At 34.7% G+C, this 24,979-nt stretch overlaps 1 protein-coding gene across 4 annotated transcripts in view; it reads right to left on the bottom strand.

The window, feature by feature from the left end:
• LOC118190715 (endothelial cell-selective adhesion molecule-like) overlaps window positions 1-24,979 on the bottom strand; it is a 138,216-nt gene that overhangs the window by 65,419 nt on the left and 47,818 nt on the right. Inside the window, exon 1 of one of the 4 annotated variants that reach the window (XM_035361470.2) lies at window positions 23,889-24,203. The exons of 1 other annotated variant lie outside the window; for it this stretch is intronic. In XM_035361470.2, coding sequence (XP_035217361.1) covers window positions 23,889-24,026 — 138 coding nt within the window. In that variant the 5' untranslated portion in view covers window positions 24,027-24,203. Of the gene's footprint in view, window positions 1-14,497; window positions 14,662-23,888; window positions 24,204-24,979 lie in introns of those variants that run through there. 2 more of the 4 variants (XM_035361469.2, XM_085819380.1) reach the window with 2 other exon arrangements.

Below are 24,979 nucleotides of genomic sequence, written 5' to 3'. Positions count from 1 at the left end.
TCAATCTGTTAGACGACATCTGGATGCTTTTACCCGAGGTCGAATCATTGGGAAGTTGGAGGAAGGCCGCAGTGTGACAAACGTGGCTGCAGAGTTCGGAATTACACACAGCATCGTTTCACGACTTTGGAGACAATTTCAAACTACAGGAACAGCTATCCGGGGGTTTAGTAGTTATCGTCCACAAAGAACCACACCCGCAGATGACCAGTATATTGCCTTACAGGCCAGAAGAAACAGGCGGCAGACAGCGGGAGAAATCGCTAGACACACGACACAGGCGACTGGACGACCGATATCGCGTTTTACCGTGGCCAGAAGACTGCACGGTGGTGGTCTGTTTGCACGACGCCCAGTACGGTGTGTACCTCTAACGCCTGCCCATCGGAGAAGGCGTTCTCTGTGGTGCCGGGAACACCGGAATTGGAGAGAGAATGAATGGGGACGAGTACTCTATACAAATGAGAATAGATTCAGTCTGAGTAGCGATTCTCATCGCATTCTGATCTGGAGAGAGCTGGGAAGCCGCAATCATCCTTCGAACATCATTGAAAGGGACAGGTATGGAGGTGGCGGTGTTCTCGTTTGGGGAGTCATCATGCTTGGTAGTCGTACAGACCTCCACATCTTCGACGCAGGTTCAGTCAACGGAACCCGTTATTGTAACGAGATTCTTCTCCCATATGTGCATCTTTTTAGAGGCGCTATGGGTCCGCAGTTCCTTTTCATGGACGACAATGCGCCATGTCATCGCACAGTAGCTGCCGAACAGCACTTAGAGAGTGAGGATATTGAATGTATGGATTAGCCGGCACGATCTTCGGATCTCAATCCCATCGAGCATGTATGGGATTTTCTAGGCAGACGCTTGGCAGCTCGTACCTTACCACCAGTAACGATTCCGGAGCTTCGATTGGCGCTGCAAGACGAATGGGCAGCAATGCCTCATCAACTCATTGACACCCTCATTCTCAGCATGGGCAGACGCTGTGAAACCTGCCTAGCAGTCAGGGGAGATCATATCCCCTATTAAAGACCGGATGTTTCTTGCTGGACACCCATCACAGGGATGTTTCGGCCTTCAGTCGCATTGCGCTCCATGCTACATTTTCAATAAAGCTTCTTTTTATCCCTCTGATTTCTCTTTTAGTAAGTGTTGTTTACATTACTCATGTCCTTACGCATTGGGGATCTTACGGTATTAAATGTGTTAATTTTGAAAGCTTTTGTACAAAGTTATATTGAAAAAACCGTCTCGTCCTTAATTTTTCACACCAGTGTATATACTTGGGTCCATAATCAACCGCGCCGCAGACTCGTAGACTTTGGCATATTTGTGTTGCTTTACTTTCTCTTGCTTGAAAAATGTTTCATTCTTATTTATTTAATTTCAATTTCAGAAAAACAGCTGAACGGTAGGTAGCTGGACCTCGCGTTCAGATCCCACGAAAGGGTCTTGGTTTTTTTTCTCATGCATAATATAAATATGAGCAACTTTCGTTTAGAAAATTCTTTTCATTAGCATGTTTTCCCTAAACATGTATCCCTCACCTAAATCAATTACCCAACCGATCTTTAAGTTTTCTACATAAATTATTTATTTAAAAATAGAGAAGGTTTATATTACAGCAGTTATCAATAATGTGTGAGTTTTTTATTATTTAAAGACTCAGTAAAAATCCTGAACAATTCCTATATTGTAGGATACTTCCTTTAAAAGCTGATTAAATATTTCATTAAATAAAAAAAAAATTCCCACAAGACATTTTTGCTACGAAAATATAATTGTTATTTTTAAATTCTACCCATCGTTATTTCTAGGCAGAAGTCATTAAAATTTTCTTGGTTGAAGAAAGAGAAAAATTTCCATTTGCTTTTAGGACATTTTTCATTAGAAATTAACGAGGTACTTAAGAACTGCTGAATACAGCTTAAACAACAGTCTGTTTAATAATACCCATTCCTTGATTGCAAAGTCCTTAGCATTTCTTTGCTCTTTTGAAATTGTATTGAAGGAAGGTCCGTGAAATAGAACCTTTCTCTCAGAATTCATTCTAACATTTTATGTAATACGACTTGACTGAAATTTTAATGACCTCTATTTAATTTCTCACTGTATAATCTGTTGCAGTATAAAAGAGGGAATATGCAAATACAGAACCGTGCTTTTATTTTCGGATGAAAAAATTAAAGCAATTATGAGACCTTTAAGTTGTTTCCGAACATTAAGACTGTTTAAGTGAATAACTACGCTTGGATACATACTTTACTTAGAGAGTAGCATCTTAATCGCCAACATTCACAAACTCTCACATCCAGAAAACCTGTTAATGGATTTATTTTACTTTATTGGCTCTTAATGACTCTGACGACTGCTCATTAACTGACACTTTGCTATTTGTATATATGTTTTTTATTTATTTTTTTATTCTAATTTTCTCAAAAAAACTGCATTTTTATCTTTTAAAGCAGATGCTAATACTAGATTAAAAAGCTTTATTTATCGTATATCATTTATCTCTGCAGTTTGTTCGACGAGGAAATTGATACATTTTTATCAAAAACAAAACACTTTTTAATTTAGATGAAATATAGTGATTCGAAATGTGATACAAATATGCATATGAATATGTTTCATAATTGAATAACACTTGAAAAATTAATTCTTGGAAGCATTCTAAAAGTGGATGCGTACATATAACTAAAAGTCTCAGAATGTGTTTGTTTATTCCATAAAGCCTTTTACGCGCATAATTAAAGAATGTTACTGAGATGATATCATCATAAAAGTTGATATGATTAAGAAATGGAGTAATGAAATTGATGTTCTGGAAGTGGGACACGAAAAATACTTTGACGAAATGTGCTTAATTTACAACGATTAAATAGATAAGGGTGATTGTATGAACACTATATTCTAGGGGAAAATCATAATTAATGGATTAGTCAGTATATCATTAAAATATTATTCAATTGTGTTGTGTATTAGCATTTATTTCTATAAAAAAAGTGCCCATTTCTTCCTTCTCATATGGCATTATTATTAAAAAAATCTTTACCAACCCATTACTCAGAACAATATCCAAAGGATTTAAAGATCGCATTAATTTATTTTAGGAAAAATTTAGTATTTAATTTAGGATTAGCTCATAACATACGCACAGATACGAAGTATTCAGACACAGAAACTCTACTTATTATTTAGTGCTGATTGCTAACACTTATGCATATACTTGCATATATTGCATAATTTAAATGAGGCTCTTTATAAATGCTGCTAAAGAGATATATGCATGTTAAATGTGTATATACGAATATCTAAAATATAACTTTCACACCATAAAAACATTAATATACTATTGAAAATTCCACAATTTTGATTCGCTCTAATGCTAAAATTGAAAATTTTGTATTTACCGAGAATCAGTATTTAGATATGTTTCTCGCACTGTGAAAACACAACGATACCTAGAGAAATTAAAATTTTTAATTTTAAAATTTTAAATTTTGAATAACGTAGTCCTCTACTCGAATATGGGCATGTGGAAGCCCAAGTATGGAATTTGTTTTAATACCTATTTCATACTTTGTAAAACTTTAACGAATTTTTGATTAACACACTCAACGATTTCAAAGCTAGCAACGGCAACACTGTACGAAAAAAAAAAGGTTTTTATCTCCAACGCGCGAAACTGTGTATCGGAAATTCTAAAGATAAGCTCTTTTTAAATTATTTTGTGATATTGCTGTTGAATTGAATTTGATGGTTTAAGTGCGAAGAACATGATATTTAATAAATAAAGGTAACACACAAAACGTTAAAAAACGCCCGTCTAGGCTTAATATAAAATCTGAAAGCTTTCATATTTGTTTTAGTTTTTTTTTATATTTTTGTTTTCATCGGGTGAAACGTGGTTGGAATCTTGATGCCCCTACATGCATTTACAATACAACGCCTGTCTTTTTCTCATTTGTTTCCTCTTGTTTTGGATTAGCTGCGTCATACACAACATGATTAAAAGGGGAATGAGAAATGTTTATGGCGCCTCCTGTCCCTGAGGCCCAAAGCATCTTTTTGTGGTGCCTCTTTCCCTTTAAAACTTACATATTTTGCTTAGTGGTTAATTCAGCTCTTCCTACAAGCTTTCCAGTGAGCTAAGTATCTCCTCAATTTTAGGTGAAACTAAATTACATTTGTTACTTCTGTTTGAAATTTTTGTTTTCTCTTAGCATTCTTACCTTCCCTTCTCTAAAGCTTTGCATCGTTAAATATGTTGTACCATATTTATTACGGGATTATACCATTTCGTAATATGAAAAGTTTTTATAATAACATTCAGCTTTTCATCATACAAAATTCAACTCTGCATAAGTGGAAATCTTCTTGTTAATATGGTTGTGAATGAAATAAAATGCACTGCGCATAATTCCAATTTCTCTACTGTTGTTTCACTTTTATTTCGTATAAATGAGGTTTAAATAAGAATATATGGAAGATTTAAATTTCTATGACTCATAGCTGTATTAGATTTGTGAATGTTATTAAAGATAAAAAATTGTGGAGATTAAGTTGTAAGGATCTTAAGTTTTACTAACGTTTATTTTATTTTAAATCTTTACTATCACTTCTTATTTTCTACTTCCGGCCAGAATTATAAGCGTTAAAGTATTTATGCAAAGTTTGTCTGGCGAACGCCAAGTATTTAAGTTGTGGCTTTTTGCCAAGCGAGAGAGAGGAAGCAGTTAGTCGAAGCAGGCCGCTTACCTTAGAAGTTTACTCAGTTGCTGGTTGCCTTCCAGGCCAGAGGTTTTAATCCTCTTGATAATTTTTAAACGTATTGTAGTGTTCACAGTTCTCTGTACTACATACGGCTTCCTGTTAATATAAGGCCAATCTTCCACGTTTATCATTTTAAAGTTAAATTAGAGTTTAGTTTTATTTTTTATATTTTTACGTTTAGACCCCAAGTAGTGGGTCTGTGTATTCCGAAGTACGGAAGTTATTGTAAATAGAGAAAAATAAAGGGTTTTGTATACCCTTCTTGTGTATCCTGTCTACTTCCCATAGTGATTGAACATAGCTTTAGTAAGCTCTCTGTTCCGAGTCAGGTCCTTGCATGTTCCCGAAGAAGGTAAGACGGAACATTGAACCTGATAGTGGCGCCCAACGAAGAAGAATAACCATGGCCGAGTTTCAAGAAGAACCTGTGCTGCCTGCAGAAGCGGCTCAGAATCCAGAAATGCCAGCTGCCGCCCTGGAAGGATTTGGTTACATCGTCCAGACCATGCGCGCTTCGATGAAACCAGAAGCAACATTTAATGGAAACTCACCGGTAACCAGTTTTTTGGAAAAATTGGATGACCACTTCATGCTCTACCCCGTGCACGAATTTCAAAAAGTTACCTTAGCTACCAGCGCTTTGAGGTACCAAGCGCTTAATTGGTTTAAATGTATAGGCAGAAGTCTCTTGGGTCAAGCAGGAAGTCCCACCTATACTTACGAGAATTTCAAAACTGCCCTACTAAAAGCCTTCCCTGTTGTAAGAGATCGTGCGAAATTAGAAATGGAACTTTTTAGTATGTATCAACAAAGAATCGAAAACATCTCAAGCTTTATTTTAAGAAAAATTCACGTCTTCAAACTCTTGTATGGAAACCGTCCGGATCCTGAGATAATTCAAGTGATTTTGCCGAGGTTACTGCCCCAAGTGCAAGACTTTATTGAATTAAGAAATCTGACTACACTGGAAAATTTATTTGAGCTAGCAATCCAGTTTGAAAGTAGAAGAACGGCGGACGTCGAAAGAAGACGCCAATATCAACAGCGAAACCAATTTGGTGCGCCAAGACTACAGCAAACTCAAGCACACGGCTACGGAAGCAAAGCGAATCAGTGGGCAAGGAAACCCGAGCATTCAAAAACAGCCGGCGAACGTCGGCAGTTCAATAGCAATCCAGGAAAAAAGTCTCAAGGCCAGTGGAAAAAGAAGGAAAGCACGGAAATGAAAAATAATTTAAACTAAAACGGATTTCTGCTGACGGGAGGGTGCGGAAATCCGAAGGCCACGAAAACCCCTCTTCCTTCAAGTTAAATACAGTAATGGTGAAAAATTTGACTCTTCCGAAGATTGAAGTGTTGGTGAATAATATCCCAGCCACCGCACTCCTGGATACAGGCGCGCAGTGTTCCTGTGTGGCAGAAGATTTTTTTAGGAAGTATTTTCGGAAATACCGCATATATAATTCGGATAATACGACAGTGTTAGCGGCGCAAGGAGAAAAATGTAAGTGTATAGGTAAAGTACCGCTGTATGTCCGTATCAAGGACGAACAAGTAAAGGTGATGTTTTTTATAGTAAAGAATCTGCAAGCACATTTAATTTTAGGAATAGATTTTCTTTCAGAAGCACAAGCAACGCTGGATTTTAATGAAGCGTCCCTTAAGCTGACAATGAAACCAGTTCGTGCAGAAAAGGCTGAACCGCCGATGTTAAATCTTGACCACCTGCCTAATGACGAGCAAGGAAGAATCCGACAAGTGGTAAGTGAATTTGCTTCGTTATTTAGTGATATTCCAGGATTTACTCAGGTTACTAACCATAGTATTGACACCGGAGATTCAATGCCAGTTCGCCACAAAGCATACCGGTATGATAAGAATAAGGAAAAAATTATAGAATGGCATATCACCGATATGCTACGTAAAAAGATCATAACGCCCATCTCAAGTAGTTATGCTAGCCCGGTGGTTTTATGTAAGAAAAATAATGACTATCCTTTGACACATCCAAAAAGGTAGAGATTCGAGATTGATTATCGTAAATTAAACTCCATAACTAAATATCCGGTATATCCGTTACCTATTATAGAAGAAATTCTAAGGAACATAACATCCACCAAATATATGACGACTTTACACTTGACGACTGGTTATTTTCAAATAGGGGTTAGGCCTGAGGACGTGCCTAAGACAGCTTTTATAACCAGGTCTGGCACTTATGCATTTTTGCGTATGCCGTTTGGCCTTTCAGGGGCGCCGGCAACATTTCAGCGATGTATGGACATTGTGTTAAGACCTGTTCTTGGAAAGTCCACATTTATCTATTTAAACGATATCATTATTACTAGTGATAATCTCGACCAACAGGATTTGAGACAGGTGTTTTCTTTATTAAATGAGGCCGGTCTAAAAGTTAATGTCGAAAAGTGCAAATTTGCAGCCCCTGAATTAAAATATTTAGGTTACAAAATATCTCAGAAAGGAATAGAGACAGACGAATCAAAAATAATTGCTGTACAAAAGTATCCGACTCCAAACACGGCGAAGAAGCTCTCTTCTTTTCTAGGACTTTGTTCATATTATAGGTCCTTTATAAAAGATTTTGCAGCTATCGCTGAGCCATTGTTAAAATTAAAAAGGAAAAAGGCAAGATTCTCGTGGACGGCCGAAGCCAATAGTGCTTTCGAAAAATTAAAACAAGCATTAACGCAAGCCCCTGTGTTGAAATTTCCTGAAAAGGATGAGAATTTATAAATTTCAGCGGATGCTTCGGATTATGCGGTAGGAGCGGTACTTTCGCAAAATCAGCAGCCCGTGGCATTTTTTAGCCGAACTTTAAATCAAACACAAAGAAACTATTCCGCGACCGAGAGAGAGGCACTTGCAAATCTGTTAGCAGTGCAAAAGTTCCGAGTCTATTTTGGAAAGGCGCCAATAACAGTGTACTCTGATCATGCGGCGGTAACTAGATTGTACTCAGGAAAAACTTATCCCCAAGGGTAATAAGATAGGCACTCAAGCTACAAGAATATAATCTGGTAATCAAGCATACCCCCGGAAAGGAAAATATCGTAGCAGATGCCCTATCAAGAATTAAAATAGATGAACAAGGTAATGCTGTAAAGGTGGCAATGCTCACAGCATGTACAATAAATTCCCAAGAAGTTGTAATAACCGAACTGGGTAAAGATCCTGAGTTTGGAAGCATTTATGAGTATTTAAAGGATCCTGAAAATTTTAGCCACCAAGATATTGTGGCGATAAGAAATAGGGCGACCCATTACGAACTAATAGATGGTCTATTATTTTATACAAAAACTACAAATTCCAACAACGAATTTCGACCTGTTATCGCAGCTAGTCTTAGATTAAATATCCTGCAGGAGCTCCATGACAGCCCTTTAGCTTCTCATGCTGGTATTCGAAAAACTATCCAACGCGTACGCGAGGCAGTCTACTTTCCTGAACTGCAAAAGTTAACAAGAGCGTATGTCCAACATGTCAAGCAGTTAATTATATTAAACATGTCAAGCAGTTAATTATATTAATTTCCACCCGGCCGGGTTTCTAAATAGTATTAAATCCGAATTTCCAAATGAAATAATTGGCATCGATTTATTGGGCCCTTTCCCAAAAAGTCAGTTAAATAAAAGTCACTATCTCCTTGTTATGGTTGATCATTTTAGTAAATGGACCGAAATTGTTCCCTTAAAACGAGCCTCCGCGAAATTAGTTACTGATTCTATTTTAAATAAATATATTTTAAAATACGGGGTGCCCCTAAAAGTTATATCGGATAATGGTCCTAAATTTGTAAGTAATATATTTGAAGACATGTGCCAAAAACTGGGCATACGTCATTTAAAAATGGTCCCGTATCGGCCGCAATCAAATATAGCGGAACGGATCAATAGAAATATAGTGAAAATTATCCGTAGTTATGTTAAAAATTTTCATAAAAGCTGGGATAACTATGTCAATGAATTTGCTTTCGCCCTTAGGACCGCAAAACATGATACAACGGGCAAAACTCCTGCTGAGTTATTTTTAGGCAGAAAGATTATAACGCCGTTAGATAAATTATTTTATGTGCAACAAAGAGCCCCAGAATTTAAAATGGGTGATATAGAAAAACTAATTAAGGAAGCAAAGAAGAATACTGAAGTAGCACAGAGAAAACAAAAATTATATTATGACTTGAAACGACGGGGAGTAACTTATAAAGTAGGGGATGAAGTTTTAAAAATTAAGCATTCACTTTCTTCAGCACCAGAAGATAAAACTGCCAAATTTTTTCCACGATTTGAAGGACCATATGTTATAGAAAAAATAACTCACGCTGTAGTGGTGTTAAAACCCAGAAATGGTGAAACCTGCTCCGCAAACATTGATCAAATCAAACCCTACTATGATCGTAATAAAATGCAAATATTTTCAGATCTTTTGCAGGATCCGGCACGGCAGACACAGCAAGCACAAGCTCCAGAGGTGGAACAACTACAAGTACAAGGGCAAGCCATTAAGAGGCAGGAGCAAGTGAAAAGAAAGTTTCCCCGCGGGAAAAGTGAAGGTAACAAGAAAAAGAAGCCGTTCCACCGTCCAGAAAAGAGATCTCGCGAACACCCCCAGAATGAAGAAGGGAGAAGGACGGCGTATGCAAAGAGAACCGGGAGAAATGACGGCAACTATAACCCGGCTCTAAAACGGAAGATCTACTCATCCGACAGAACTCTCCGCAGCAAATGTCGCCGAACTGCGGAAGGGCCATCAGCGGCGGAGGAAAAGTTACAAGGAAAATTTGAACGGCCAGCAACAAGGTCCAAGCAGGAACACGAAAGAAGTTTCCCGGTTCCGCCAAGACAAGCCGCCATCAAACGACCAAGACCACAGGCAGAAGCGAAAAAGAAGGTATTCAAGGGTGACCGAACTGTAGAAAAAAGAAAGCATCTAGAGGAAGGCACTGAAGGGCGAGCCCGTACAAGAAGGAGGATAAATCAAACAGCAATCTGCACTACCTTTCAAGACTGGGCCCAGAAAAGAATGTCCGAATATCACAAAGATAAATAAAATTTTATGTTACTTTGCAAACTTAAGTTAATCTTTCATTCTTACTGCAAGTGGCAGATTTCAAGAAGTTTTACCTCATGCGAGGTCTACCTTTATCGCCAAAAGGGCGAGAAATGAGTTGTTACCGATTTTGGTATTATGTTTTTCAATTACTCGCGCTTAAAACTAAAGTTGATGTATAATAGCGTTGTGTAAAGACTTAAATATTGTAAAAAGTTATTGTATAAATATTATTTAAAACATTCTGGCAAGAAAGAAGTTTTAGTTTGAAAGACTTTTTGAAATGTATTATTTCAATGTAGAAAGAATTGGCACTTGCTTTGAAAAGAATAGAAGTTAACAATGTACTACTAATGTATGTTTTCAAATGTATAAAATTAACGGCATGTTAATATGTTCTTATATACAATGTGAACTGTTATTTTAAATGTTAAGAAATACCGTGATATGGTAAAAGTGAAAGTAATGTTAAATTTTTTTTTATTCGTGTGACTGTAAAAAGACTAAATCATGGTGAATATGTGTTAAAGGTTGAATGATGTAGTTAGGCTCTCTGACGCTACACTTCAGAGTTAGCCACTTTCAGAATAGTACCTCAGGATTTAGAGTTGAAATTAGGGTGTGTTACGAGGTCTTGGTATGTTGAATTTTAACACGTTAGTGTTTTGATTGTAGGAGGAAGTGTTGAACACATAGACATAAACACATTCGTGTTTGGTGTTCTTTTACAACACATGTCAGAGAGCACGGGGAGAGATAATTAAAATAGTCATGAATGAAATAAGAATGTTAAGAGAAATATAATTATACATGTTACTTGCCATTTCATTGTGTAACATTTCATTAAACTAGTTTTCCTTCCAGATCTCTGGAAGGAACCAGATTTGAATAAAAGCTCCTGTTTAGATGCAGTACAGATGAAAAAATTGTGTCCTAGGAGCTGCTATTGTAAAAACAAATTTCTTTCTTTTAAATTTCTAGTTTCTAGCGAAAAATGTTTGTAAAAGATTGGCCTCGCGTTAGATTCTAGAGCTAAAATTTTTCAACAAGGTCGTTTTAGACCTCAGTTTCAAACTAATTAACTCTGGCGGGAAGTATGTAAGGATCTTAAGTTTTACTAAAGTTTATTTTATTTTAAATCTTTACTATCACTTCTTATTTTCTACTTCCGGCCAGAATTATAAGCGTTAAAGTATTTATGCAAAGTTTGTCTGGCGAACGCCAAGTACTTAAGTTGTGGCTTTTTGCCAAGCGAGAGAGAGGAAGCAGTTAGTCGAAGCAGGCCGCTTACCTTAGAAGTTTACTCAGTTGCTGGTTGCCTTCCAGGCCAGAGGTTTTAATCCTCTTGATAATTTTTAAACGTATTGTAGTGTTCACAGTTCTCTGTACTACATACGGCTTCCTGTTAATATAAGGCCAATCTTCCACGTTTATCATTTTAAAGTTAAATTAGAGTTTAGTTTTATCTTTTATATTTTTACGTTTAGACCCCAAGTAGTGGGTCTGTGTATTCCGAAGTACGGAAGTTATTGTAAATAGAGAAAAATAAAGGGTTTTGTATACCCTTCTTGTTTATGCTGTCTACTTCCCATAGTGATTGAACATAGCTTTAGTAAGCTCTCTGTTCCGAGTCAGGTCCTTGCATGTTCCCGAAGAAGGTAAGACGGAACATTGACCCTGATAAAGTTAAGTGTTGAAAATAAAAATGTTACAACTCAAACAGCTATTTCGAATTAAAATTTTCATTATCGACAAATTACAAAAGAACTTTTTGATATTTCATAAAGAAGAGCAGGGAAAATCGTTTTCGATATCATTCATGTGGTATGAATTAATAATGATGCGTTCCACGCCCACGCGTTCGTGGATTTGGAGTAATTGATAACAACACTTGATGAAGAATCAAAACCCAATTTATTTGCCAGTACTGCAGAAGAGAGTTCCAAAGACACGATTACAGTCGTAAAAAAACTACGATGCGCTGAAATAATCAGCAACACAGCCTTCAGGCTATAGCGGTGAAGACAACTTCACGGCAAAGCACTTAAGCACAGCTCTCGACTCGGTCGATCTCTCCAAAGCTAAATTCTGAACTCAAAACACTACTACTACACTACCACTCCGCGTACAGGCAGGGTGTATATAGGTTTAACCTACCGTCAAGAATATTCTCGGGAAAACCGCTAAGAATGTCTTCTAGAATGTTTTCGCTCCGTATATGGCATATTGGCAATTTTGACGCCAAATGAGCGATTGCGCGCCAAATATGACAACCCTACCTTGCCCTGTCAATTTCTGGCAACCCTAATTCCGCTTTGCGGGAAAGATATTTACGGCAGTTGAGCATTTCGCAACAATAATATGGATTAAGCAAAAGTTTTCTTTATGACGCAAAAGAAAACTAAATTTGTAACATTAAAGAAAGGTGACATAAAAAAAAAAAACATGTAACATGTAATTAATCGTACATTTGAAAGGTTATATACGTACAATATGGTTTTTACTTCCTGGCATTCATGTTAAAAAATGAATTTGCTATCCTTCAAAATATACACAACTGATTAACAAATCAAAATCTAATTAATCACTCTAATTTTTTGAATTTTTCACGATGCAATAAAATGCGATTGTTTTAATCTGAAGACTATATAACATTACAAAAAGAATTCTTCAGCCTTTTTGCTCTCCCCTCCCCCCCCCCCCCCGATTAAAAAACGGGAAGAGAAGTAGTTTGATGGCCGGAAACCTTAAGCTCACTTTACTATGCCGATCGTATTGCGAGTCGTAAAAAATCTAGATAAGAGCCATGAAGTTTTTTTTTTTTTTTTTTTTGTTGTTGTTTATGTTATCAAGACAGTCTGGTCGCTCTGTCATATATTACCTCCTACAAGCTATGTAACGTACCAGATAATACTACCTTCATCTTTCAAGAAGGTGTCGCAGCAAGTAGGTTATGCTTATGCGCCTGTGACCAGGCTAAGGTAAAACTGAACGAAATGATACAACAAGCAGCTAACCACAACAAGGCAATGGCTGAAAGACCTAGTGCCATTAATTGCTCTTAATCAGGAATGTCAAAAATGCATGATTACAGAACATCTTGCATAAGATGCTACAATATAACAATAAGCAAAACGTCAGTGTATAATATTATATTGTAGTACAATAATATAGTGCATTTAGTAATAAGATACATGGATACATAATTTAATGGTATTCCATAGTATAATACCTTAATATTATGAAACAGAGCTATGATAAAACGAATAATACTATAAGTTAAATACGACTATATGTGAAATGTGATTTATGTTGTTTGACATAACTGTACTAATTCAGAAGTCAAACAACAAAAATCAGCGTTATATTTTCAAATTTTATTCCTATGTTTTCCGTGCTCTTCAAGTTTGCTTCTCCAAACTATCTCTTGATAAAGAACTAAATTATTCAAAAGTAGTAGCTATTGGCAGGGGCTTTTCACCCAACATTATTAACCAAGCAATTAAAAAATTCTCATCTCAACACACTAAAAGGCACACTCTTGTTTTAGGAGATTATAAAAATTCTGTTGTCATTCCCTTCTTTCCATCAATTAGCTATAAAGTTGCACATATTTTGCAGAAATTTAACTTTCGGGTCGTTTGTTCTCCCATCAATAAAATTCCGAGTTCCATACTCAAGGACCCCAATCCGGATATGAATTCCTGGGGTATTTACAGGATTCCTTGCCAGTGTGGTTTAATTTACATTGGCCAAACTAAGACAGCCTTAAAATTTCGCGTCAAGGAACATGAGACATATGTTAGAAAAAAGGAAATAAGTCTTCTGTTGCCCAACATTGTTGGTCCGAAAATCACACTTTCAATTTTTCTGCTGCCAAAATTATTCAAAAAACATCTTCCATTGGAGAACTGGATTTTCTAGAGGAATTTCACATTCAAAAAAATCTTTCTGTTCTATTTAACGATCCTAATTCCAATCCATCTTTGCCTTTGGACTTTAAAGAAATTATGTTTTAGTTCTGGTTTCATCAACAGATGGCGCCGCTAGCTTATTTTCTGCCCAGGCGTTCTTATCTTATCTGATTATTATATCCTATCTCGTTCATTTGCGCTTTTGCAGCTGAGGATGGTGGTTCGGTAAAACCATCGAAACTAGTCCTGTGAAAATTTGAAAATATAACGCTGATTTTTGTTGTTTGACTTCTGAATTAGTATTTGTTCGGCGTGTTATTGTGTCTTAATTATAATAACTGTAGTAATGGAAAGCGTTTTATAACACATAAATAGTTATTTAAGAATGATGTAAATAGGTGATATATGAGTGAACCAAAATACGATAATACATTGCGTTAGGTGATTACAAAACGTGCGTTAGGTAAATTGTGGATTTTTTGCTTTAGTTGTTTTAAAACAGTGCCCCACTTACTCTACAATTACCTTACAAACATTACAGCTAATAAAGCGTTACATGAAATGATTCAATGAAACAGTTATACTATATGTAAAATGACAGATATGATAATAATTTAAAAATATACTTGACGCAGGAATTCAATAACAATATGCAAAGTATTATAACAATTAAATCAATACTTGAGATGTTTATGATATAAATTAAAAAATAATAATAATAAATAAAAAAAGATACTCAAAGTAAATTTCTAGTAACTCGGTGCAAATATTGCAGGTATAGGGACTCCATCATTTCGTCTGCAGTTTTGGAAGAGGCACTAAGAGCTTTGACGTTGAAGCAGGAAACGACGCTTTGAATACAGGCCTGATACGATAAAGCTTGGAATGCGTGATGCGCCCCGGGATTCTATCCACTCCTGGGTTTGCGATTGACATTAAATTAGGATTAATGACGTCATTTTCAGCTGAGCGGAAATGCAGATGAAATGATGATATTAGACAATTCTACATGACATTTAAACATATATTCTTAATAACACGTTACTTAACATAGTACTTTTTAATCAATTTTAACAATCTGTAGCCCATCAAGTAATTTATAACATCATGAAATGCAGATAAGTGTCATCTGTGATAACACTGAGCTTTTCTTTGTGTATGAGTGTGTGATCCATTTTAGAATAGTAGTTTCCTTATTATTAGTCCAAAGGCACTTTGTCCATGAAGGACTATAGTTTTTGCGATTTTGCGTGGAATCACTATAAATGTCAGTTTAACTTTTCAAACAGTTGCCACCAAATGTTAAGAGTCCTGCATTATATTTGAGAAAGTTAAAATAATGAAAAATCTGCATAAATGTATGTCTATTTCTCGCATTGTGATAAAACAACGGTAGTTAACAGAGCCATCCAATTTTGAATGACGTAATCTTCCTACGAATATGGGCATGTGGAAGACCAAATTTGAAATTTGGAATTTGTTTTATGATTGATTTCATATTTTGTAAAACTTTAATGAATTTTTGATTAACAAACTCAAGGATTTCAAAGCGAGCCATGGCAACATACTACGGAAGAAAAAAAATCTGATGTGTACACCACATGACTTCCTTGTATTGGAATATTAAATTACACGCATTTTTTCTTGCATTTCATTTAAACTTATTGGATTGAAATAAATCTACTTCGCCGATAGCGCATAAACCAAAATAGAATAAATGCATTCTTTAAAATTCACTCTAGTATTTTTTTACCATAGCGACACTCTGGCGCTAGATTCACTTAACAGTATTAATAATTATATAACAGCTAACTTATATAATTTATATAACGAAAACTATGTTAACTGTTATGTAATCCAATAATTATATACCAGTTAACGTATTTATTTCGTTCATATTATAACTCATAATGCACAAAATTTATATCATTTAAAGAACAGAATTATCTAATCGTTGTCATATGTTCTATTCAAATACTATAATAAAGCTAGAATGATGTATAAAAGAAATTAAGCAAACAAAACAAAAAAGGAAACAGTTTTTCACAGACGATTGAGTATTTCTCATTTAATTAATTCAGTTCTCACTTTGCAAGAAGCCAAAAATACATAAAACTCAAAATATCTATATTAAAAATTGCGAAGTAAATTTCAAACACTTATTTCCTCGAAAAAATTCCAGAAAGAATTAAGCATGATTTAATTGGCAATAATAAATGAATGCGTTATCTTTGTTCTTGCGAAGCTAAGTTTCTCTAGCTTGGCAACAAATCCACTAGTCTCCTGTTTCAAATGTAAACATCAATGACCGCCATTAAAAACAGGCTTAGTAGCAATTAAAAAACTTTAAAATTGCTGATAATTCTAAAAGTACTGCACACAGATTTACTAAAGGCATAAAATCCTTAACCGGAAGATTAAAAAAAAACATAATTCAACCATTTTTAAAGCAAAAAATGTACAATTTACAAACATATAAGAGTAAAGAAACTGAGATCACTGAGCCGGGTAACAGAGTGGATATATATATAAATATATTTATATGCGTTTGGTGCGGCTGATTGCAACCAAAATACGAGGTGCACATCTACATGTTATAGCAGTCCTATATACAAAATTTCAACGATCTGAGGCTACTCGTTTTTGAGTTATGCGAGATACGTACGTACGCACGTACGTACATACGTTCGTACAGACGCCACGAAAAATTCTCTTCAGAATTAATTTTAAAGCAGTTTTATAATTTTTTTGAAGGAAAAGAGTATTTTATTCTGTCCTTACGTACAGATATCACGCAAAAGCATCGTTAAATTGCATTCGATAGCGGTCAAAATGGATATTTTCGTTGAAATATGCTGCCTGAAACTTTTCGCGATTACAATACTTCCTTTTTACTTCGTACAATTAAGTAAAAACGCCTTTTTATCTCCTGCGCGCGGAAGTGTGTATCGGAAATTCTATAGATATGCTGAATTTAAAATTATTTCGCGACATTGCTAGTGAACTGAATTTTATGGTTTAAGTGCAAAGAACATGATATTTAATAAATAGAGGTAGCACACAAAACATTGAAAAAAACGCCTCTGTGGACGTAATTTAAAATCTGATACCTTTCAGATTATTTTTCTTTAAATTAATATCTCTGATTTTCGCTACTTTTTATTATTACTATTACTTCATGAGTTGCAGTTCTTGGAATTTTAATATAAATATTGATGGTATGTTATAAGAAGTAGCAGAGCTTTTGTTGTATGGGGGGAGTTTAGAGACTCATCTTTTCGTTTCCTTTCTTGTCTCCTGAAATTCTTCTAACCTTTTAAGAGATTTTCTTGATGAAATATGCAGGAATATATTGGAAAAATAAATTTAAAAATTTTTACTAATTTTTTCTTCAGAAGTAAATTTTTGCCAGCTAAACATAAGAAACGTTTGCTCTTGGTATATTTGAATTCAGTTTCTATTCGATGATGCTAAATTTCCTGCTATTAAAATTGTTGCACGTTCTGGTAACATACAAAGGCTTTCTTCCTTTTACTTCCTAGTAAGAAATAAAGTAAGTATCGTAATCGCGAAAAATTTCGGTTAGCACATTTCAACGAAAATATCCATTTTCACAGCTATCGAACCCATTTAAACGACTTTTTTGTCTCTCAGTTGTACGTAAGAACGAAATAAAGGAATCGTTTTTTCCAAAATGGATTTAAAATGGATTCGGAAGGGCTTTTTTCGTGACATTTGTACGTTCGTATGTATGTATCTCGCGTAACTAAAAAAAGAATAACCTTAAAACATTGAAATTTTGTATATGGCACTGCTATAACATCTAAATGTGCACTTCCTTTTTCGTTGAAATCGGACGCACCAAACATATATACATACTATTTTCCCACTCTTTTACCCGGCTCGGTAAGCTTAGTATTTTCATTCTGACATAATGGTAAATTGTGGATTTTTTGCTTTAAAAGTGATTGAATTATGCTGTTCTTATGTGCCCCCATTAAGGTTTTTATGCTTTTATTCAATCTGCATGCGATAGCTGTAGAACTATCAACAGTTTGACAGCTCAAGAGGTGCTAAGCCTAACGAGGTCGCCATTTGATTTCATTTAAAACTCTTAGTAGACTAGTGAATTAAGACAGTCAACTTTCAATTTTGTGCACCAAAACTTTGGTCTTCCTGCCCTTTGGTCGAATTACTTCCTTTTTTTCTGCTTAGAAACTTTAATTTTATTTGTAAAAATTGTTTTTAATCATTTCTAACTGTATTTGGTGTTTCAGGTTTTTCTGTGTCTTACACTTTTTAATGCAGATATTTGGTGTTATATGTATTTTTGCCGTGCCGTGAAATGAGAACTGAATTTATTGAATGAGAAATATATCTCTTATGAAATTCGAGGAAATAAGTTTAAATGAAGTGAAACAAAAAGTGTGTATAATTTAATAGGCTGCATAAGGAACTCCTGCGTGGCCACATCAGATAGTTTCATTGTTATTTACCACCTTTTATGATTTCGCATGATATAGGGAGGTATTAATGTGCTCATTATTCCGTCATTTATTTAAAAAATATTGTTATAGTCTTTAAATTTCCCGAATATATACTTGCATGTTGAAATATTTCTTTTAAATATTTTACTCAGAATGCGAGCAAAGAGCTTTACGAAACAAATATGTTTCTATTTAAATATTAAATTTTCCTTCATCTTGTATGCAACAGATTGGTTAGTATATGTTCCGATTAATTTTATTGTAATTTTATATATTGTATGCTATGATACACTTGTTTTTTATCTGTCATCGAAACCTGTGTGCATAATTTGAAGTGTTAATTACATGTGGTTGCCCTAATAGAACTTGAATCGATCACTTGAGCACTTGGATGTATTTGGAAACTCAGCTATCGAATTTATCCCAATATTAAGTCCACGGGACTGAAATTATAGGTATTTGATTAATTTCGTTAAATTAAGGTGATTTAATTTTAATTAAATGTTTTAGTATCTCATTAGTCAATCAACTTGAAAACTATAATTAATCTGTCAGTGCAATTCTTAGGAGTTTCCTAGTCAAGAAATCGTCTTAAAATACTTGATGATTACTTTTCATGAAAATGCTCACGTATGTAACGATATACATTCATGCACACATTTAATATTTTAAACTGGCTAACATTCTCATTTTTAAAGTATTCTTTTACAGTATGTTACAGATGAAAAAGTAAAAAACATCACTCGGAAGAAATTACATAAAGTAACTCTAGAGATATCCACATTAACTTCAAAGCTTCATGAAATTGAAATCCAAACAAAAGCGGACATTTATTACAAACTTCGAAGCAGAGTTCTGTATAACTTTTGCGCGGCTTCCAATCAAGCATGACACATGAAGCGAGAAGTTATTGTTCTGGAACGAGATAGCCAGGCATTGTTACGAGGGAGGAAGTGGTGACAGAAACATTCTTTGCTTAGATGTTCGAAAAGGATACTTTGAGAAGTTATAGAGTATGCAGAGGCATCAAAGGTTATAAAGTGAACGCAAGAAGTCTCAAGAGTAGTATTAAAATGATGATGTTCCAGGAAATCTTTCTTCAGCGCAATTTAGCTGAACGCCAGCTGCCATTCGATGCGTTATCGATTTCTTATTCAAAAAGACGATGTCGAGATGAAAACCAAGACATAGTTTCTCAGTTTAAAGCTTGATAAGCATTGTTACTTGCTAAATAATGTCTTTTACGCCTCAGCATTATAAATAAAAGATAAGCTTTTAATATTATTAATGGGGAGAAAGCATTCAAATGAAGGAGCGAAATGACATTTTCAATCTAATTTCACTCGTCTCCGATTTACAATTGCGTAAATTTGTTTGTTCTGTAATATATTGCTATTAAAGTAATAAATAAAGAGTGCAGAAAACTCGATAATATTTAAAATATTTTTATAATGCACTAAGTATGGCTTATTAAGAATCTACAAAGATGGTTTCCTGTTTTATTAATGTTCTACCGGTCGATATCAAATTTGTACATTTATAAAGAAAACTGTGTAACTTATCTGCCTTTTCCAGACTTTTTAATCCCGCTTATTCCGGGCTTTAGATTTAACAGATTGTACTGATTGCAGAATTAACTAATTACTCGGAAGCATGCAAAAATTTATTCGGCGAAGAAGGTATGCTTTAATGAAAGGCTTACTACGGCAAATAACTATGCATTGGGTTGATGCAGAACCACGGATGTCCCATGGTACACTGGACAACATCACAACACGTCTGTACAACTATCTGGATCATCGGTAAGTATAACTTTCTTGAATGGGCTATTATCAACTTGAATCTTTGCTTTATGAGTTTAAATAGTGTCATTTCTGCATTTTCTTGCAGCGTAACATCACATTTGGTCCAAATACATTTATATCATAATTCGCACAGATACTGATGATAAAAGTGCTATATGCTAGTGGTACATAAAATTTGTGCTTTCGATGTAGTGCTAGAAAATGAGTCCCGCAGTCAGCCACAGACTTAAGATGAGTTCTTGAAAAATACTGTCGAAATCAATCACAACGTCACAATTTCATAGTTTCAGGGAGGGGCATGCGTTCAGCCTTTTACTTACCTGCTATTCAGTATTTAGTTTTAGTCTATGAATATAAATAACGTTTTAGTATTTATGAACATTTTCTACACTTTTTGTTGTTTATAAAACATGTTAAAAATCATCTAAATCCTATATATGTATTCTTCCAAATTCGAGATCCTTCCGTGATTATATAACAACCTCAAATTATTAACCAATCATAGCTTAGAGTACTTTCTGCATGGACTTAGCATAAATACCGCTCGCAAATAAACTGCGCCGTCTTCTTCTCCTACCTTCGTCCACGCCAAGATCCACGCTGCTTTTGCTTGTCCGTGTAAAATGATATTGCCCCGTTAATCTGTGTATATAAGAAATTATTGTAATTGTTTATGATAAAATATATGTATTGTCTATGAAGAATTATTCTAATGTGCATGGAAATAAAGATGGTAATTAGCTGAACTTGGTTTGGTACCAATACCTTCGTCCCGTCTTGGCGCTCTGCTATCACGACTACGCATAAAAAATATTACATATATATTTCTAGTTTATGGAAAGGAGAGGGGGTAATCGTTTAGCAGTTGCGAAAGGGAAAAATGACCCGGATCTTTTAATATCGAATTGTGGGAAAGGGAAAAATGCATGGGGGAAAAAGATTTAGAACGTTTTTCTTTTTTTGTCCCTTGCACCTCTTTCATACATGGTATTTCATACCTTTCATAGCCTTGCATCCCTTTCATACCAGGTGTACAACATACTACCAGCACTGGACGTCTCCAAGCTATTGGTAAAAATAAGTTTTTCAGTTATTTAATTTGTAATTTTTCAGGTATTTAATTTGTAATAACTCTAATGTGATTGAATTATTTGCAAATAGCTTTGAACTCGTTTATAGTCGACCTCCCCCCCCCAGACATCAGTAGTAAAGATGCTTCAAACATTTCTCGGCTTATACACGGAAATACACGGTATGTTTCTCTTGTGATAATTCTCATGAAATTAAAAATAAAACCGGTGAGACTTGTTATTATGAGTCTTGGCCGCTGTTAATCACACAAAATCAAACAAGCAAGGTGAAACAAGCAATTAAAAGATGTTTATAATAGATTGCAATTCAATAGAAATTGTCCATCTTTCTATTCTAAATCTGTCTAAAATTCAGTTAAGCAGCAGTCATCAACTACTAAAACACCTTCATTGAATCTCTGTTTTAACTTGGTTGTTTGCCGACTTCTTGTATCCATCAGGACCATGAGACTAATGATGTCTGTTCAAGAGAGTGTTCCTTCAATTATAAGATATTTCTCCCGCCTTCTTAGCGAGCGTTCGTGGTGTAGTTTTCTGCACCCTCAGCGCGTAATTGAGAGGTCCGCGGTTCGATTCCCGGCGAAAGCGTTGCATATTTTTCACTATTCCTGCTTCCAAAAAATCCTAATGTTTCTACACAGTAATGCAGTTTTTAATGTTACACGTCTACGAAATACTCCTATAGTTATGCTTTATGAAATATGAAACGCATTTTATCTCAAATGGAATCAATATAACGTAATTGTCGTACTGGTATTATATAATATCAGTATAACATCATTGTCGTAGCTCAAGTAAATGAGTATATAAAGAATTTCAGCACAATTCGATATTAAAAGATCCGGGTCATTTTCCCTTTCCTTGTAGTCCTATAGAATCAAGTCTCGATTTATCGGGATAGTTCTGGAAAAGAAGTCCACCATTGTCTAAAAATCACGGTTTATGTGAGAACAATTAAAAACAGGGGCAAGAGAAATAATCCATATCATTATTAATGGATAAATACTATTCACAAATAATGGATAAATACTATTCACAATCTACCTGTATTTTCAAGCAGTTTAATCTGGAAAAGAAGTTTATTTCGTTACGAAAATTAAACCAGTATTCAAAGCAGAAAGAATCCACTGAAAGACGAGGAAAGGTCACATCAGATTATTTTGATTATGGCAAAGCATGGGCTATCTATCTAAGGTGAAGGATGCTTTAGAAGAGGATGTGTAATAAAGAAAACTAGTTTTTATATATATTACGTATGGGAAGAATTGGCAAAATTCCCATGCAAGCAGCCCATTCAGCCATATTTGAGCCCAGGTCAAATTGCCAGCGTTTAGCCCCTGGTGGCCTTCAACAACAACAGCATAATCGTTATTATTAATGATGATACAAAATTATAAATAGCATTAAAGAGCAATATTCAATTGGGAGTTTGAAAAATCATTAAATTGAAACTGGTATGAAAAAATTTTTGGTTACCTTGTTCTATTAATTTGGAAAATTATACAATTAAAAGCATGACATTTTATTTAAAAAAATCTGAATGTGGTCACCACATGACGTCCTTATACGGCCTATTAAATTCTGCACTTTTTTTTTTTTTTTTTTTTGCTGCATTTCATTTAAACTTATTTCCCAGAATTTCATTAGAGATATAGTTCTCATTCAATCAATTCAGTTCTCGCTTCCCGGCAAGGAAATAAAGGATAAAAACTCAAAACATCTTCAATAAAAATTGTAAAAAAAAAATAATAATAATAATAATAATAAATCTGAAATATTTCAGATTTTAAATTACGTCCAAAGGGGCGTTTTTTAACATTTTGTGTGTTACCTTTCTTTATTAAATATCATGTTCCTCGCACTTAAACCATAAGATCCAGTGCAACAGCAATATCGCAAAATAGTTTTAAAACGAGAATATCTTTAGAATTTCCGATACAGAGACTCACGCGCTGGAGATAAAAATGTTTTTTCTGCACAACGTTGCCATTGCTCGCTTTGAAATCCTTGAGTTTGTTAATCAAAAATTCGTCAAAGTTTTAAAAAATAGGAAATCGATCATAAAACAAATTTCAAATTTCAAATTTGGTCTTCCACATGCACATATTCGTTGGAGGATTACGTTATTCAAAATTCGATGACTCTATGTACCGTTATTTTATGACAATGTGAGAAATATACATACATTTACGCAGATTTTCATTATTTAATTTCTTCAAATATAATGCAGGACTCTAACATTTTATGGCAACAGTTTGAAAAGTGAATCGACATTTATCCCTCCGACGCAAAATGCCAAAACGAAACTAATAGTCCTTCGGGATTCAAATCCCTTTGGACTAAAAAAAAAAAAAAAAAAAAAAAAAAAAAAACTAAACCTACAAAAGAGTTAAAACTTCCGAAAAAATTTTTACAATTAAAAATTAGAGTTTAATTAAAATTAGGCAGAAAGACAAGTTTTTCGGGGCAAAAAACTTTTGCCCCACTCAGCAAAAAGACATTGACGTTGGTGCAGAAACTGACTTAACTCACTATCCTACTAAGTTTCAAATTTAAACAAATGGGGGCGTAGTTAGTTTTAATGGAATTTAAACAACTTTTAAATTGTTGATAATTTACAACTGTTGCATACAAATTAACGGTGTAAAAACCTTAACCGGAACATAAGAGAAATATAATTCAATAACTTTTAAAGCAAAAAATGCACAATTTTTCAACAAATATGAATAAAAAAATTAGCTCACCGTGCCGGGTAACAGAGTGGGTATATATATATATGTAATGATTCCAAAAGTCGTAGATGAAAACACTAGAACTTTTACGATAATGCGTAGGTGACCAGGAAGACCGTAGTAGCTTGAAGGTGGCAAAGTGGAAAGCATGATCACGCAATTTAGCACAACGTATCTTGAAAAATTACCATCTTTATTTTTCCACGCATATCAAATCATCCTTTTTCAGACAAAATGTTTCCTAATTATATCTGAATACATAAATTGCATTTTGAATTAGAACGTCATCTTAAGTAAGTAAGTAGCAGCATGGTTTCGGAGGGTCTTGGCAGCAGGACAGCTATGCGGAAAAAGGGGCAGGTATCATAGAACTTCAGAGGAAGAAGCCTGGGAGTCGGAAAAGTTTCAGTTAAGAGTTTTGGTTTACAATTAATTTGATTGGAGAAGAGGCATCTGCATTAAAACGTTACGTAAGATAGAAAAATCTAACCTATGAGAAGAGATGAATTTAAGGGCAGATCACCAAATTTAGAATGTTAATTTTGAGGTCGCCAATTATTTTTTTGAAACAGATATCATATTTTGTTATATCTTACATATATATATTTATATATTTTTGGTGAGGCCGATTGCAACCAAAAAGAGAGGTATACATGTACATGTCATAGCAGTCCCGTATACAAAATTTCAAAGTTCTAAGGCTACACTTTTTTGAGTTATGCGAGATACATACATAAGTACGCACGCAGACATCACAAAAGAAAATCTCTTTTGAATTCCTTATAAATTCATTTCACAATCCGTTTTGGGAAAAGGATGCCTTTATTCTGTCCATACGTACAGATGTAACGCAAAATCATGGTTCAAATGGAATCGAGAGCGGTCAAAATGGATAGTTTCGTTGAAATACGATACCCAAAATTTTTTGCGTTTACAATACTTTCTTTACTTCGCACAGGAAGTAAAAACTAAGGATATTTTGACTTCAAGAGAAAAAATAGCATTAAGAAAATAATCCAACGTACACCAACACGTTAAAAGAAAAGTTTGCGCAGCATATTGAAAAAAAAAAAAAAAATCTTTGCCTAGAGAGGAACTGATAT

This window comes from Stegodyphus dumicola, chromosome 6, assembly GCF_044657685.1.
Source record: "Stegodyphus dumicola isolate Sdum_Otavi_A_Nest chromosome 6, ASM4465768v1".
NCBI lineage: Eukaryota > Metazoa > Arthropoda > Arachnida > Araneae > Eresidae > Stegodyphus > Stegodyphus dumicola.
This window is presented reverse-complemented; position numbering and strand designations above follow the sequence as displayed.